Source organism: Argiope bruennichi, chromosome 1 (assembly GCF_947563725.1).
Source record: "Argiope bruennichi chromosome 1, qqArgBrue1.1, whole genome shotgun sequence".
Classification (NCBI taxonomy): Eukaryota; Metazoa; Arthropoda; class Arachnida; order Araneae; family Araneidae; genus Argiope; species Argiope bruennichi.
The window spans coordinates 89,815,967-89,834,004 of record NC_079151.1 but is presented as its reverse complement, the minus strand read 5'-3'; the positions used below and the strand labels follow the sequence as shown (position 1 = coordinate 89,834,004).

At 26.9% G+C, this 18,038-nt stretch overlaps 1 protein-coding gene and 1 long non-coding RNA gene across 3 annotated transcripts in view; both read left to right on the top strand.

Moving 5' to 3' along the window:
* The first annotated feature begins 6,424 nt into the window (after positions 1 to 6,424).
* LOC129972326 (cGMP-dependent protein kinase, isozyme 2 forms cD4/T1/T3A/T3B-like) overlaps positions 6,425 to 18,038 on the top strand; it is a 123,058-nt gene continuing 111,444 nt past the window's right edge. For both annotated transcript variants that reach the window (XM_056086538.1, XM_056086614.1), the window contains exon 1: positions 6,425 to 6,974. In XM_056086538.1, the coding sequence (XP_055942513.1) occupies positions 6,673 to 6,974 (302 nt within the window). In that variant the 5' untranslated portion in view covers positions 6,425 to 6,672. The remainder of the gene's footprint in view (positions 6,975 to 18,038) is intronic.
* LOC129972525 (uncharacterized) lies at positions 11,749 to 12,388 on the top strand. The gene is made up of 2 exons (XR_008784872.1): positions 11,749 to 12,021; positions 12,146 to 12,388. It is a non-coding gene; the product is annotated as an uncharacterized LOC129972525 (long non-coding RNA).

Genomic DNA, 18,038 nt, shown 5'->3' with positions numbered 1-18,038 from the left:
CGTTTTTGCACAAACGCCATTTTAACATCACTTTTAAATTTAAAAAATTATCAATGATTTAGTTTCACTACAATTTATTTATTTCTCTAACTTTTATGAATTAAAAATATTTTAATATTTTGCATCTTCCTTGTAATTGTTTTAATTGCTGGATTTATACTCACGCTCGTTCTGATTATATTATGCACATTTTCTTTTTTTACTTTCTCGTATATGGAAAATTCAGTAATTATTTACTTTCTCGTAAATGGAAAATTCATTAATCGTTTTTGCACAAACGCCATTTTAACATCACTTTTAAATTTAAAAAATTATCAATGATTTAGTTTCACTAAAATTTATTTATTTCTCTAACTTTAATGAATTAGAAATATTTTAATATTTTGAATCTTCCTTGTAATTATCTAAATTTCTGGATTTATACTCACGTTCGTTCTGATTATATTATGCACATTTTCTTTTTTTACACTCTCGTATATGGAAAATTCATTAATCGTAGTAGTCTCTTCGAAATTTTCTCGTATATTCTCGAATAAACGTATTTATGTATTATTAACTACATGCCACTGGCGAACAATAGTTACGAAAGAGTCTATGAAAGTGTGGTCTTTGTCGATTTTTATTTTACGATTAATCGCAGGGATGCTTAACTTCACAACTACCAGAAAAAAGAATGTGTAGTTGGGTTTCCGTTTTTCTGACTAAATGAAAGCAAAATTTGACATGGAACTGCAATCCGAAATCACAAAATCAAATATTAAATTTAATATATTTAAGTTATTGCTTTTATGAGTTGTCGAATTAACATACGTGTGAAAGAACAGACTGACAAATGGAAACATTTTGACGTATTTGGTTCAAAATTTCTATGTGGATGTACACTTTAAACGATCAGTTTGATGCTAAATTTCATTCATCTAGTTCCTTTCGTTTTGTAGTTATCCTCAACTCGCATTTGGAGAGCCGAATAGTCATGTCCTCTGTCTCTGAATAAACTTAGTTCTAAATTTCATAGAAATTTGCAAATTTGTTATAAAGTCTATATCAAATTCATTCGTTTAGCTCAAAGTGTTTTTGCGCCATCTTGTTCATAGACTGACAGAAATGGTCTAAAATTTGGATAACTGAACAGACATGTCCTCTGTCTCTAAATGGACTTCAAAATTTTATAGTAATCTGCAAGTTTGATGTAAAGACTATACATCAAATTCACTCATCTAACTCAAAGAGTTTTTGAATCATCTTATTCATAGACCGAAAGAAATGTTCCAAAAATGTATTTTCCTGAAACGTGTAGATTCATCAAATCGTGAGTTGGAATTTTTGGATGATTATAATATTTTATCTTTATACATTTCTTTACAAAGAATATATAGAAATAAAAAGGGAATGCAAGCAATACTCCGACCTAGCCAGAGGCCATGTTGGAAACTTGAGCAACCCCACCTAGCACGGAGGACCAAACGACACTTGCTGATAATGGGTATGTTTTAACAACAAAGAACCCTCTAGAGAAAATTCATACTGGTCTTTTTATATTAGGAGAGAACTAAAGACAAGATCTTTGACAAAATGTCCCTAATAGAAGAGTTAATGACTGGAATTTTTAGGAGTTCTTCGATGTCAAGAGACATCCAATTTCTTGGCCATCTGAGTCTATGTCCTCGCCATAATGCACAGACTTTTATCACTTGATTTATAGAGATTTCTTCAGTACGACACTGACAAGACGAACTTTTGACAAAGAAACGGCTTTCAAGTACAGAAAATACACTATGTCCAGTATATACTTGGTTAAGATAAAAAAACCCACCCTCAATTCGGTTAACAGAAACGTTTTTAAAATATTGATAGATAGTTCTCCCCTTGATGGCATTATCCCATCTCTCCTGTCAATCCTTAACTATTAGTTTTTTAGTCTCATTTTTGAGATGGATTTTGGACTCATGGAACGATATTTCTTGGGTTTATAAGTTTAAAGCTTCCTTGGCTAGTGTATCTACTTTTTTGTTTCCAATATACCCCTGATATGTTCTGATCCAGATCATTTCAACATCCAGTTCAGAAGGTTTTTCTTTTATATCCAATTTTTTTTTATTATTATTATTTTGTTTCACCAACGGAATCAAGGACCATTAAAACCTATATTGAATCAGAATTTACAAAGTATATGAGAAAATAAAAAGCATTCACATTTTATAAAAATCGTCTTTTTTTAAAAAAAAACATGTATGAATGTTCTTACTATCTTCTTTTCAATGACAGTACAAGTATATTGAAATAAGAGAACAGATTGAAAGCATTGAGAACTAAGAAGTATTAGTACGAAACTTTTTATTCTTTTGCGCGACGAGAATTCCCATTCCGGCACCTGAATGAAAGAGACATTATCTAGTTCAAACGTAACTGGAGGTTTTGGGAGAAGGAATTAATTATGCTAATAATATAATTGATGATATCAGATGTAAGGTTACAAATGTAAAGGACGTGAATGGATTTAAAAATTTACTTAACCGCAATTAATTAATTTAACCGCATTTACTTTATGTAGTGATTTGAATGGACCAATATTTTCCCAGGGTTACTGAGTTCACTGAAATAGTCCTCATCTATTTTGCCGATTATGGAGTTAATTTAATACATGATAATTAAAATAAGTTGACTCATTAATTACTGTATAGCTCACCAACAATGTGTTAATCAATCATCTTAATGTAATAAATGTATAGATATCCATATTTATTATTTGAACCTTCAGATTTTCAAGAAAACAGTATATATGTGGCAGGTTAATGTTTTATTGACTGTATTCATGAGCAGTATTGTCATATGAATTATAGTTTCTGTGCCAACATGCTTATAATTATATACTTCTGTGTCAAAAGGCTTTCCATGTAAATTGTGAAAGATAAAGAAAATTATTATCCATGTATAAGTATGATTATACTTATGATAATCATTCCTATTAGATGCTTTTACATAGGATTTGGATTGGAAATGTATGGGATATTTGAAACTCCAGTCAGAAACATAATCGCTTCATAATAATGTGTTGCATTTTACTGTAAAAATGTTTTTCCAAAACTATTTTTTGTTTTTGATTTATCTTTGAAAGGGATTATTTTAAATTTTTTTTACTATTTATTTATATTACCATATTAATTTTTTAAAAAGGGATTTTCTCAACATAAAATTCTCTCTTTAATTGTGACAATTAATGGGATATTTTTTTTGGGGGGGGATGGGATTTTGGGACAATTAATGGGAAATGTATGGGATATTTGAAACTCTAATCAGAAACATAATAGCTTCATAATAATGTGATGCATTTTACTGCAAAAATTCAAATGCATACCAAAAATGTTTTTTCAAAACTATTTTTTGTTTTTGATTTATCTTTGAAAGGGATTAATTTAAATTTTTTTTACTATTTATTTATATTACCATATTAATTTTTTAAAAAGGGATTTTCTCAACATAAAATTCTCTCTTTAATTGTGACAATTAATGGGATATTTTTTTTTGGGGGGGGGATGGGATTTTGGGACAATTAATGGGAAATGTATGGGATATTTGAAACTCTAATCAGAAACATAATAGCTTCATAATAATGTGATGCATTTTACTGCAAAAATTCAAATGCATACCAAAAATGTTTTTTCAAAACTATTTTTTGTTTTTGATTTATCTTTGAAAAGGATTATTTAAATTTTTTTTTACTATTTATTTATATTACCATATTAATTTTTAAAAAAGGATTTTTCTGAACATAAAATTCTCTCTTTAATTGTAACAATTTATTTCTCTCTCTCTCTCTCTCTCTCTCTCTCTCTCTCTCTCTCTCTCTCTCTCTCTCTCTCTATATATATATATATATATATATATATATATATATATATATATATATATATATATATATTATTTTTATTTTATTAGTTATTTTTTATTATTACTTATTTTTATTATTTATTTATTTTATTTACATTTTAATTTTTTAAATTAGTAACAGTTTTTGATTTAAACATCAAAAAAAGAATATTTTCATGGTTATTTTTGTTTTTCATGAAATACTAGCTGTCTTTGGCGACCAGCCGGTTCGCCAGTATTAATGCTTGCTAAAAGTTTCAATAAATTTTTTTTTTATGTAACTTGATTTCTTACTAGCTTCATCAGCAAAATATTTTTAAACTTCGTATAATTAACTCAATTAGTAGATGTATAATTCACTCAAACTATTATCGAGGTCTTAAATCGTTCTGTTCATTGTTGTATGTATAGAACATGTATGTAGTATGTGTAGAGCACCAACACACACACACACACACACACACACACACACACACACACACACACACACACATACACACACACACACACACACACACACATTGAGCTTTATTATAAGTATAGATTAACGTTGCCCTAATATTAAAATTTGAACTAACACATTAAATTTTTAAAAATCATTCATTTGTTTGCTTTTTATTAAAATATTATTTTCGTAATAAAAAAAATAAAAAACTTGACGTTAAAGTTTTATTTTGGAAATATCTTGTTCTCTCTTGCTAGGATTTAAAATTAGATTTGCTATTTCTAGTAAAACATATGATAAATATTCTAAAACTAAAGCTGGTTTTCTGAAAATTTTAAGTGTTTAGATTATTTAGAAGTTTTGAAAAATATAAAAGTTGAAAATTTAGACATTATTGATATGTCATTATTTCAGTTTTGCAATAATTATGTATTTATTAAATAATTGACAGAAATTCAGGACTTTTTTTATGATGAATTATTTAGGCAAAATTTTCAGTTTGGTATAATTTCTAATTTTGACAAAAAATCTGGATGACGGAGATATCCTTTATCTATAGGTGGAAAAAATATCCACTCCTGGTTTAAATAAATCAAAATAACACTTGACAGCCAACAGAAATTTGAACAGTGAAATTCATTTACTGAGATATGAAATAGAAGAACTGACATGGAATTCGAAATACCAGATGTCATTCAAAATAATTTGAAAAAAAAAATGAGTCTGAAATGTGGGATCAAATTACTTTTTTTTAATGTTTCGTGTTACTTAATAGTGATTTAAAAATAGTTCAAAATCAAGCTTACTCTTCTTTCTTTTATTTCTATCTATAGATCATGTATTTTATGAATGAAAACTGAAATTTTACATTCATTAAAAAAACTGAAATATCAAAAAATATGACAGCAAAATAATTCTTCTAAAAAATTATTGAAATTAAATTTCGCATGAATAAAAATATAAAATTTGTTATCATGAGATGTCAGATCTGACTCGCTAACTTTAAGGAAACAAATCACATACGATTATAATTTCCATTAATATAAGTCCCCCCACCCAAAATTATTACTAGATTATATTTGTGAAAAAATTTGTGATTTTTTAAACTTTTGTTATTTGTGCAAATCGTTTGTTTCAGATTATATTGATAGCAAGAGCAATAAATAATTAACTTTTAAAATCAATAAACAAACCTTTGAAAGGGAAACTTAGACGGATCATTTTGGTTTTTAATATTTAATTATAAATGTACTTTTAAAGTCAAGTTAATTTCTTTTAGTGCATTAATTGTGTTATTCATTTAAATGGATTTATATATTCAGTTGAAAAAATCATACTTGAAAATGATTATTTCGCAAAAATTTTCTGAAATCATGAAAAAACTATTTTAAAAAGTGTATGTAGTTTCTAAATTTAGAACAAAATTCCTATTGCCATTTTTAGTCCTTTTCAATTCTAAATTATTATACCAAACGAGTTTGTTTGCAAGTATTTTATTCTATGAATTTTACATAATTAACGTTTTGTTTAAATTTTCCTCATTTTAAATATCAACATTTTAATTAAACTTGAACACAGTTATATAATACAAAAGTAGCTATAATCCATTGTACGAAATTATCAGAATTAAACACTTAACAAAGCAATCAAAATTGAATAGAAAATTCTGTTAATATTCTTATTATCAATTGATAGAAGTTTTCTTTTTATTTCCTCACTAACAACATTCATTTTAATTTATTCTATAAAAACCACACTTTTAACTAAAAATAAAAAATAAAAAACTTTTTTAATATATAAAAAGGTGCTTTCTTTTTCCAACGTGCCATGCTGTATTTATTTACTTCAAATATTATGGCTATTTTTAGATAGTTTTCTGAACATGATGAAACTTATTTTCTTAACATTCCTTATTGTTTTCTCCCAACAACAGAAACGAGATTATTCTCCCGTTCTTATCACCTTCAGCTAAATTCCCCACTTTTAAAATCGCTAAGCTAAACACTCCACTCGAACTTGGCGCCATTTGGCGAAAGTAGCGTTTTCAAATCTCTTTTCTTATCTACTGGCAACCCTGCTACCCATGGCCGCCTTTTAGCTGATATTTCAAAACACTTCCCAAACACCCTGCTTACGGACACGTGTTTGTGTCCTCTGTTTTATGACTGAAAACGACGTTTTTCTGCGTCGTCCTTTGGAATAATGTGAACGTTCGTTTTGAATGTGGAAGATCGTTTATCTTTTTTTCTCAATTTATTTCTTTCAACTTTTTTTAAAAGAGCTGTGATGAATTTTTCCTGACATGTGATTGATTTCGGATTCCGAATTATTTCTACATTCCAGTTATTTTTTGTGTGTTAATGACGATTGAAGGTTTGAAGATGGGCAGCATCGAAGAACTGAAGTTGGTGGTCCACCAGCAGGAGGACACCATCCAGCAGATGAACTCCCTGCTCCTGGAGCGGGAAGAGGAGATCCGGGAGCTGAGAAGCCTCCTGGACAAGTATCAGTCGGTGTTTCCGGTGGTGTCACCCCACCGGTACAGCAGAAGCGCCCGTAGGAAGGAGAGGGCGCAGGGCATTTCCGCAGAGCCCCCGCGCCTGCTCAACAATATCCAGGAGCTTATACAGACCAAGTATCAGGAATACCCTAAGTCAGATAGGTAAGTACTTGCCTAAACATATTTAGAAGGGGTAGATGCGAAGTCATTTAAAAATATTTTTAATCAGATCTTTTTTTTTTTTTCCTTCTTTTTCTCGCAACACTATCCTTGGGGAAAATTTAGGTTAATTTTTTTACTGCTCCAAGTGTACAGCAATTGTATGAAAACGAAACAAAATTAAGGAAAAAAAAAACCATTAGTGTACTGAAAAAATTGCGTAAATATTCTTATTTGTAAATTTTAATAAAATGCCTTACATTAAAATAATTTTTCATTGGTTCTCTTTTTTACTAATGACGAAAAAAACGATAAAACAATTATCAATGTCTCTTGAAAATCTGGGTCTTATAATTTAAGAAGTTTGTATTATAAATAAAAAACAGAATTGAGGTGGAATTTTATTTTTATGAGGGTATTTTTTTATCTAAATTTAGTGGCATATAGTAAGTGATTTTTCATATCCTATATTATACTACGGTTTCACATAATTTATGAATTCGCTTGATGTATAGGTCTTTCTTAGACTTAAAGGAATGAAACTTTATTGTAACAATTAAGTTTATTTTTTTAGTAATAATTCATTAATTTTACCAAAAGTATGATTTGAATTAAAAGCGTTATAAAATCTCACTATTTATTATTTTTTACTTTTACTTATTTATTATTTTTTACTTTTATTGTTTAACGTTATAGTAAGAATAAAGTTTTATCTTCTATTAATTCTTCAGACAATTTACTGGAAGTATTAATTGAGTTAAAAGCTTCAAATTGAATAGAAATTGCAAATTAATATTTGATGATTAGAAAATCGCAAGGAAATTTTATTTTTAAGTCAAATGATTATTTTATTAAACTCCTTTTTGAATTATGATTGCATTTTTAAGCGCTAAACTCAGCCTTGAAATTTTCAATTTTTCTTTATAAATAAATAAAAGAATAAATAAATGAAAAAAGTAGGATGGCATTCTTAATAATTGATGTAAGCAATTGAAAATATATGAATAAATTGTAAATACCAAATTCTTTTTTCCAGTCTGGAAAACAGGCAGACGATTAGCTTTCCAAGAAATTTATTAGTTGAAGAAATCATAAATTTCGAAATAAAAAACTATTCCTTTTCTGACAAAATACTAATGAATTAAAAGCAAGAATAACATGAAATTTTTTTAAAAATCTAGCGAAGGACGGTAATTATTTTTTTAAATGAAAAAAAATCTTCTAATTAATTTGGAGCATTCTAATTCTATTAATTTTAAGTTAAGTGACGTAAAAATAAGTGTACATTTAAAAGAAATGTTTAATTAAGTTTATGTCATGAAATTTTATTCGAGAATTTTTTTTAACTTCATAATATTATGTTTTGGAATGATATTGAAAACAATTTCGCTTCCGATTTTGAATTTAAGAATGACAAGTTCTCATTATTACAAGCATTCAAAAGATCTTTATGTTGAATATTATAATATTATTGTGCCGAATATTATTACTACATGGAGATCAAGGATTCAACTGCGTTCCATATTTTTGGTATATTTTTTATGTTAGATTGAATTTTATATTACTTGAATAATTTATTAATTGTAATTTTTATATTGTGAGCATTATAGAAATGACTTTTGGAATGATAAAACTGTGAAATTTATTTTCTTTTTAGGATATTTGTAAAAAATTATGACTATAGAATTCCTTAATTATCGAATTGTTAAATGTTAATTTTCGCATTTAAAGGTCAAATTTTTCTGTAATTCAGGGAGTATTTCAACTTCTGAAAACTTATTGTTCTCAAATGCAATGTTTACTTAATTCATTTGAAAAGAAATTGATTATGATGCAATGAAATTTGTTTTATTTTTAAAAAACTGAAAGTTAAAAAATTACATAAAAGCATTTTTTAATCAGGATTCTATTGATTAATTTTATACAATTTACAGTAATTATACGATGAATTAAACTGTAACATTTTATTTTATGTATTCAGCATATAGTACTGTATATTGAATTTTTGATGAAATAGAACAAGAGAGTGAAAATTTGCATAAATGTAGCTTAAGAATGAAAACTATATGAACTAGGTACTGCGCATAAAATATTAAACAGAAAATGCATTTACTGAAGCATTTATATGCAGTAATAAAAATATAAAATTATAGGCAAATGAAAAATGTTTTATAACTGGAAAAAAGTAGAAAATCGTGTTGTGAAAATATGGAAAAAAAAAATTTTTTTTTTTTTTAGTATCTACTTATTTATATTCTTTAAGAAATTTCAAGTGAAATTTTAAATAAAGAATATTGTGTAAAGTAAATATCAGTACCCTTCTTCACATTAATATATCAACTTCTATCCCAATTAGATAACCTTCACCTGAAGAAACTTTTTTTTTTGTTTCTGATTTTTTTTTTATTTTATTTTTAAACCATCCTTTTTATTCTCACAAAATTCTGACTCATCTAATTTTCATTCAAGACGAATCATGTTACATGAATATTTTAATACAATTATTTAGATAGTATATATTTGAAAGATTGTTTGCAGACTATACTATAGACACTAGAAAGAAAAATTTTAACTTTCAAAGTCCTAAAATTGTGTAATGTTATTTTAATTTTTTTTAACTTTTTTACATATATTTAAGGATTTCATTAAGTAATTATCAATAATTTAGAAACAATATTAAAAATTTTTGATAATTTAGTAAATATTACAATATTTATATGAAAATTTTATGGCTGAAGATTTTGAAATGAAAATAATTTTTAAATTTCACGAAATTATTTATGCATATTTTTATATTGTTAAGTTGTTATCCATAAAAAATCAGGAGAATAAGAGTGAATTTCTTCTATCTACAAATTATCTTTCATTTAATTTTTTTTTAATATTTTGAATTTAATGCATTTATTTTCATGTTCGTTTAACAATTAGTTTAATTGAAATTAATTTGAAGTTGATTTAGTATGAAAAATCATTGAAATAAATTCCTTTCCTATTACAGAAATTTTCGGATTTGAATTAAAGTTGTGCCTATATCTTTTAATTTAGCAAAAGAAAATATTTAAAATCGTTCGTTACGAGAATTTTTTTTCAAATCGAGTTTTTAAGAATTTTATATTAAACACCTCAACAGATTATACAGACGACGTTTGAAACTGTAACGGATATGTTTATTTCCTTTAATATTTAATTTCGAATTTTTTTTTCTTGAAATTGCGCATTAATAAACTGTTTTTTGGAGGAAAAAGATACGAAAGTTGGACACAAGTAATGGAATCTCTCACTGTCTTCTTACTTCATATGAAAAATTGTTCGCTATTATGTTGAATAAATACATGGCATATGAATATTAAATGTCTAATTTTGAGATTTTTTTTTATAAAAAGAATATTCTTATTTTTTTATATAATAAAAGATATTGCTAATCAAGGTTATTGATTTGGCGGATTATAGTCCCGTTTTGAAATTAATTTAGAAATATTGAGAGTTAAAATGGGGATTTCTGAACCTTGATTGGTTAAAATAATTACTTTTTATTGCAATATGCTATGAAATTTAATTTATTGCAAAAAATTTTCTCTCCTTTATTTTGCATCTCCATCACAGCGTTTTTAATTTTTTTACACTAATTGTTAAAAAAGGGGGTAAAAAGATAAAAGTTTTAAATGAAAATTAATTTGAAAAATAAGATTTATCCAACAATGACATATTGTCATTCTTTTATAAAATTATATCCATGACACTGTCTGGTATTTTTTAAATGAGTTTCTTATGTAACCGCCAAAGGCAAATATGTGTAATCGGTACGTAGTAAAATTACACCTATTGCTTTGTCTTGGTGCAACATTGTCAAATCTCGTTCTTCCGCCATAAATTTTAAGCTAAACTCTTATTGCACTGTCTGATATTTTTCCATATTTTTTAAATAATGCATATTGAAATTTTCGATTGTAATGCATTGAAAAAAATGTAGAACGATGATTTACAAGGAAGGTATTAATAAATTGATTAAAATTAGGATGTTAATAACTAAAATGTTTCTAAATATGTGGGATTAACCTATTTTATTTGGAAATACCTGAAAGTTAAAATAAAAGTGTTGTTTTTTCTCACGATGTTTATATTAATATTCAAAGCGTTTGAAATAAGTAACATTAATGCTATAATTATTAAATAATAACGAAGCCATTATTCTAGTATAGCCTTTATGCCATTTTTGTTGCTGTCAGTTTCGAACAAAAAAATGTTTGAGATTAAAATTGGAAGAAAAAAATAAGGCAATAATATTGATATTTTTTTTTTAATTCTAATATTATTTTTTGTGTAAATTTTATTTAAGTGTTTTAAACCAAGATTGTTTTTCTTAGTGATCGTCATTAATAGACAGCGTAAATTTCAACACCTGTAAAAGTTTCCCCTAGTGTATGTTGGTGGAAAAGGATAAAATTCTGTATTTTAAATACAGTAAGCAATCGCTTTTCTTTGGTTGTTAACTTCCAAATACGATCAAAAATGAAGAATTTAAAAGCAGATGTTTTATTATCTAAAAACAAATTATTATTATTATTTTTAAAAATAAGTCAACAAATTTGTAAACGCAGGAATTAACTGTCTATACATCATAACTGTATGTGTATAAGGCTTTTTCTACTATATATAAAAATTGTTTAAAAGCATTTTCGAATCCTTTTTTTTGCGGAATTATTCGTTATTTTTTGCACTATTTACTTCTGCAGATAACTGAGAATAGACTATATTTTTAAAAACTAAAACGATAAATTTCTCTGTTGCTGTAAACTGTTGCAGGTGTTTTTCCTCAATCAGTTTTACGTACAACGCAGTGACATTTTTTGGCAGCTCTTTCTTCTATCCTTATAGTACAGGAAAAGTGTACCTTTTTTTTCTCTGTAATCTCCTTCACCGAGGCAATATTTTTTCAAGATGCTTCACTCAGTGTCACAAAACTTGACACTGACATTGTATATAAATAGTTCTCTGGTGGCATCAAACAATTAAAAAAAAGACAAGGACATATAGCTCTAAAAAAATTCACGTAAGCAAACGTAGCTTTTTTTTTTTTTTACTATTTATTATAGGGACTTATTTTGACAGAGTGTTAAATTTTTGTTTTTCTTTCGTTTATTTTTAATTTTATTCTCAATTTTTTTTCTAAGCAGGTTCCAATTTTCTGACTCTATGTTTATAAGAAAAAGAAATGGATGTTCTATCCCAACCTTACATAAGAAGAGAAAAGAAATTGGTCTTCTCTGTGATTTAACTAATCATTGTTGATTTCACATGAAATTTTGTAATGCATTTATTTTCAACGGAAAAATGAAAACGATTCTTATTTACTCAGACTACTTTTGTATGCAGAAAATAAAATTAATGTTTTAAATAAAAAATGAAAATGTTTATAAGCATATTTCTTTTACTTATAAACATATCACTCTATTAATTATTGAAGAGAATATGTATCTGTGTATTGGATAGACCGCTGGTAGAGGATTTACGGAATTTGATTGACTAATACTTTGGTGGGTGAAAAAATGCCTTTTAAAGCTTTTTTTTGAAAATTTTAATTAAATAATAAAGCAAAATTTTGGTGTTTTTTCTTGATAAATTGGAAAAATGTTATAGCCCAAAGGTAACATTAACACTCTGAAATTTTTTTAAAAAAATCACATTTTTGTGATACTAATTTAATTGCAATCAATTTTTTTCTATAATTTTGATATATTTAAAAATGTTTTCAGTATATTTTACATTATTTTTCATTATTATAACAAAATTCAAATCCTTCTCATTTTCATTATAAATGTTTTTACTCTAGATCTTCTTTTATTGATAACCAAAATATAATTCTTTTCTTATTATTGTGTAGGTTTCTTTTAATGGTTTTAATGAATATTTTTTTTTAAGTTTTAAAGCTTATTACAAATAAGACTTGATTTCAAAATGAAGCAGTGATTAATAATTTTAAACATCAGTTTTTAAATATGGTTATTCACTTATGCAATATAATTGGATATATAAAAATACAACCAAAATATAATACGGAAAACTGAAATTGATTTTATATTTTACTAGTGATATCATGTTTCTGATCTTATTTAAGCTATTCTATAAATATTTTATAGTGATGACGTCTTCTTAATTGGAATTTAAACTTCTGACATCCTAAATCGATCGAGTTGTCAGAATAATCTCTCAAATGAAGATTTACAAGAACATTGAATCTGGTCTTGCAATTCATTAGTTGTAAGATTCCAAGAATATCACGTGAGTTCACCCGATTATTCAGCCTTGTTACTTGTTAGATGATGACAATTTATTTGTTGCATAAGATTTAACCTATTTTACTTTAATTTGTTGTATAAGATTTAACCTCTAACCTAATTTACTGATAATAATCTCTTCGTCATTATTATAACAAAATGTTGTTTGTCAAAACCAAATGCAGCAAAACATGCTAAATTTTGTTGAAATAAGCTGAGACCATATTGGCATTTTGTGTTAACATGCTATCACATTTGTCATTTTGAGACATGTAGCTAACCTATACCAGGGTTTTGGAAAATTTGACATACGACATTTTAATGCAACGGACATGATATAGAATCTCGAGTTCCCGGTCTTTTGATTACGAAGTGGGAGACTGCTGCGCTTGTGAGCAAATAGAATTGTGCAGATTATTTGGTTTTTTTAAAAAAAAAGTAGGAGAAGAAGAAGCACATTTACAGAGCGAAATATCGTAACATGAAAATGTTTTAGGTTTGATACTATTATTATAACATATATTATTATTATTATACTAGTAATATATATGCACTTGATATTATGCCACCACGTACACGCACATACAAAATGTACGCACATGTATTTCATTTCATTGGACTGCACTAAGATTAAATCTGGTTACTAAAATAATAATATACGTTCTTTTAAAATGTTTTTAATATATTTCTAAAAATTTATTAAAATTAGTGGGAAAATTATATGAAAATAGAATTCTTAATATCGAAGAGCTTTTTAAATTTTAATTTGGTATATAAAATGATTTTGAATTATAAATTGCTTTAAAGTTATCGAAGGAAAACATTAACATTTCAATTTAATTTTTTATAAAAATATTTAATAAAAATTTTGAAATTCCTTTTTTATTCATTATTCCTGAATTAACTATGTGCCAAAATTTTGTAGCTCAATGTTCAGTCTTCTATCATTTAGAGAGTTTTGAGAGATTTTTTTATCATGTTTATAACATGTTATAATTTACTTAACAGTATGCGAGCCTATGAACATTATCTTGTTAAAATATGACCAAGAAGCTACTACTTTTTATTAAAGCTACTACTCTGTTACAATTTTATTATTCACGTATTTTATTAATCCCAAAATACATATATAATTTTTTTTGGCATTTGTTTTGCCATCGTTCATATAAATAAAATCTTGATAATCGAATCATCAGCAATTCGAACTAGACGTTCTCTGAGCAAATTTGGGTGCAATCGAGAAGCCTTAATAAAATTGACAATTTCCTAACCGAACCTGACAGCTCTCAGTTTAAGAAATAATCACCTTAATCAATCATTCCGTAATTTCTCGAAATTGTAAACAATCGATTAATCCATATTTGAGTGCTGGCTTTTATAATTAAATTATTTTTCTGGATAAATAAATTTGGCGATTAAGGCAGAGGTTGGCGAGGAATGGGGAGGGCCGTGAACATTTGTTTACGTTTCAGAGTCGGAGTTGGCTGTCATTCAAAAATTTTTTTCAGCTGAATGTTTACATTTGGAGAGGTAGAATGAAATTAAGACGGTATCAAAGTTGGAATCTCTTCCTCGTTCTGCGCTGAATGCGGAGTTTTCGTTGAATTCCGGATTCATCATACTTTCCTGCGGTTATACATGTATTAAAAGAGTTCCGTGGTTTCTATTACGCAATACTATGCAATGATAATAATACATAATACTTTCACTTTTCGACTATTTTGTTTTCTCTAATATCAGGTGACTGATATTTTGACAATGAGTTATTGTTTTGATTACACTGAATGTTAATATGCCATATGATAAGTTATGAATTTCGTATAGTTTTTGTATCGAAATGTAATGCTTATATTTTAATTTTAGTTCATAATTGAATTACTAGTATGAACGCAGACATAGCCAATTAACTTAGAGATGGGCAATTTTTTTAGGAGCGAGCTTATTGATTTTACTATAAAACTCAATATGGAGTCAAAAAATATTATTTAAAAAAATTCTTTAATAGTAATGCGATGAATGAATCTATGTTTTTCATTTATCTAGTTCGATCTGGGATGTACTAATTATTCTGATATTTTAAATTATTATACTTTTATTCTAAAAATCTATGGCGGGTAAAATAAAAACCTCTAACTGATCCAAGTCTGACCCGTGGACCATAGTTGTCCTATCACAGATTAATGATTAAGACTAATATTTATCACTGATTTACAGACCGATGGTTAGTTATTTTTAAAATAATTCTCACTATTAGTAAAATAATATTTATATTATATATTTAATTTAACTTATCATTTTGTTAGTTAACATTCATTAATCGGTCAATTTCTTCTCCTGATAAATAAAATAAGATAGAAAATAATCATTAAATTCATAGATTTGCTTGCAGTAATGTACTTTGTCTTTCTACTCTGTATTGATAATGGATAAAAAATAGAATATCTTCCTTTAACTTTTTACAATTTCCTTAGTAAGATACTGAACAAAAGTGATAAAATAACAAAAGATGATTTCGTATTAAAATAGCACAAAGTAGCATACAACTCCGAAAATCATGTTAACGTATGGTATTTTTTCTTGCTTTTTGATTAAGAGAATTAAAAAAATGATTTTACTGATATACTGTTCTTCATTTCCCAACGTTATTTGGAGATATGCTTTTCAAAATAAATATCTGACACGGGAGGTTGCCTCAAGGTTAGTAATATCACGGTAAGGGGTCCTCTGTTGGGGCCCATGAATCAGTCTCTTTTACTTTTCCTTAGTCACTGCGTTTTGATCAAATGAAAAGGAAATATTCAGCCTTTTCCAGACCTGAAGTTTATTTATTATTTTTTTTTCGGCTTGCCGCCAGATGGCATCATGGGGATAATTTGCTTGTAATATTCAACAGGTGTCATCACTTGCATTAATATTTCATTTACATTTTTTAGTCCATCATGATTTGGATGCAAATGAATCATTAGAATAGTGAAACTATTTTGAAAGAAATGAAATTCCAGTATCTTTTGTCAAATACTTTTTAATGTCATTATATTTATCTATCTCTTTCTTAAACATGTCTTTATTTTAAATTATTTGTTATGATTCCTATTCGTCTGAAGATATCATTAATGAAGAAAAAAAAGCGCATATTCAACCAATATTATTTTTAATTTTAACTCCGTTTATATAACAATTTTATGTTATTATTTCTCTGACATTCATCAAGTTACTGCGGGTTCTGCTAGTTTTAAATGCTAATGATTGGGAACTTGCTTCAGATGTAATTATCGCCTGCCAAAACAAACGTAAAAGGGTATAATTCTCACTCAAAGAAGCATAATAATTTTTACTCAAAGAATCATTATTATTACTTATGCAAAAAAGGACGTATTTCATCTATAATGAATTCAACCATTATTATGGTCAAACTGTTATTATGGGTCGGGTGTTTAAAGAATAATAAATTGGAAGTGCAATAGACTTTCAACTGTACGAGAGAATCCACCAATTATACCTTATAAAATTACCCTCGGGAAATATCCAAGAAACACTACAGGAAAATTCTTTCACGTCACTTGTGGACGATATTCGTTGAAACAGGTGTCTAGCTGCAATGCTGTTTAAAAATAGAGCACCTTGTCTGCTTCGGTCCTTACTCTGCAACTCCAAGGCACATCTGGTGTTTTGGAACAGGCTGAACTGACAGTAAAAGAGGGGAGGGAGACACTCGACTCACTTTTTATAGTTCTCATTTTCATGCAAAAAGCTATTTGCGTCTGTATAAATATTAACACTCATCTTCATATTTCTATTTATGTGATCAGGAGGTGCGGTATTGTTCGTCAAGATTGAGTGATTCATGAGGAATTACGAAATATTATGAATGCGCGCTTTTTTTTTTCGTGTCAAAAATTTTTGTTCAGAGGAATTCGAAATCATAAATATCACATAGCTTTGTTCTTTGGAGCTGTTATGTAATTTTACAATGACATAAAATATCATGCAATGTTATGAGTTGTGAGAGGTATGCGATAATATCCATGAGGAATGGATATTTATTATATTTTATTGTATGTTTCAAAGCTTTTAAAATTTAGATAGTGAAGATCCCAGGCAATTTTTTGTAAAGTTATTTTTCTGCAAATGAATATTATTTTTGAAATAAATTCCAACATTTAATTCGCTGAATTAAATGCTTTAATATGTTGCCATAAAATTCATTCAGAAACATAATAATTTGCAGCTAAATAAAAGAAAAGACTGATTAAAAAGAAATATAATAAATTTATTAACTCAACCAGGCAAAATAAGTAAAAAATTTATAAAAGTTCTTTATGAGATTTAGTAAAACAAGAATAAATAAATATTATTAATAATTTTTGCATAATGAGATGCTATTTTGTTTTTAAATAATGTTAGCATCTGGTGAGACATTAAAAATCGTTTTCAATATGCTAGTGGGATTTTCGGCTTAAATGAAGCCATGATTTTACGAAAATCAAAGTATTCCCATTAAATCTTTTACAAATTCGACATTTTGTAAGAAGACATTATATCAATATTATTAGATTATTTATGAAAATATCCTAGATTATTTTTGAATGTAGTCTTAGTTTATTTATGAAAATATCTTTTAAATGCATATAATGAATATTACTTTGACACAGTTTGAATTGCTATTATTATCATTTTCAGCAAATCTTCTAGTGATCTAATCTTCTTCTTTAAACATATGAACTATTTTAGTTACTTATGTCAATTTCTATCGTTTGCAGTTTAGCACGTGGTAAACGCTACTTATATGTGA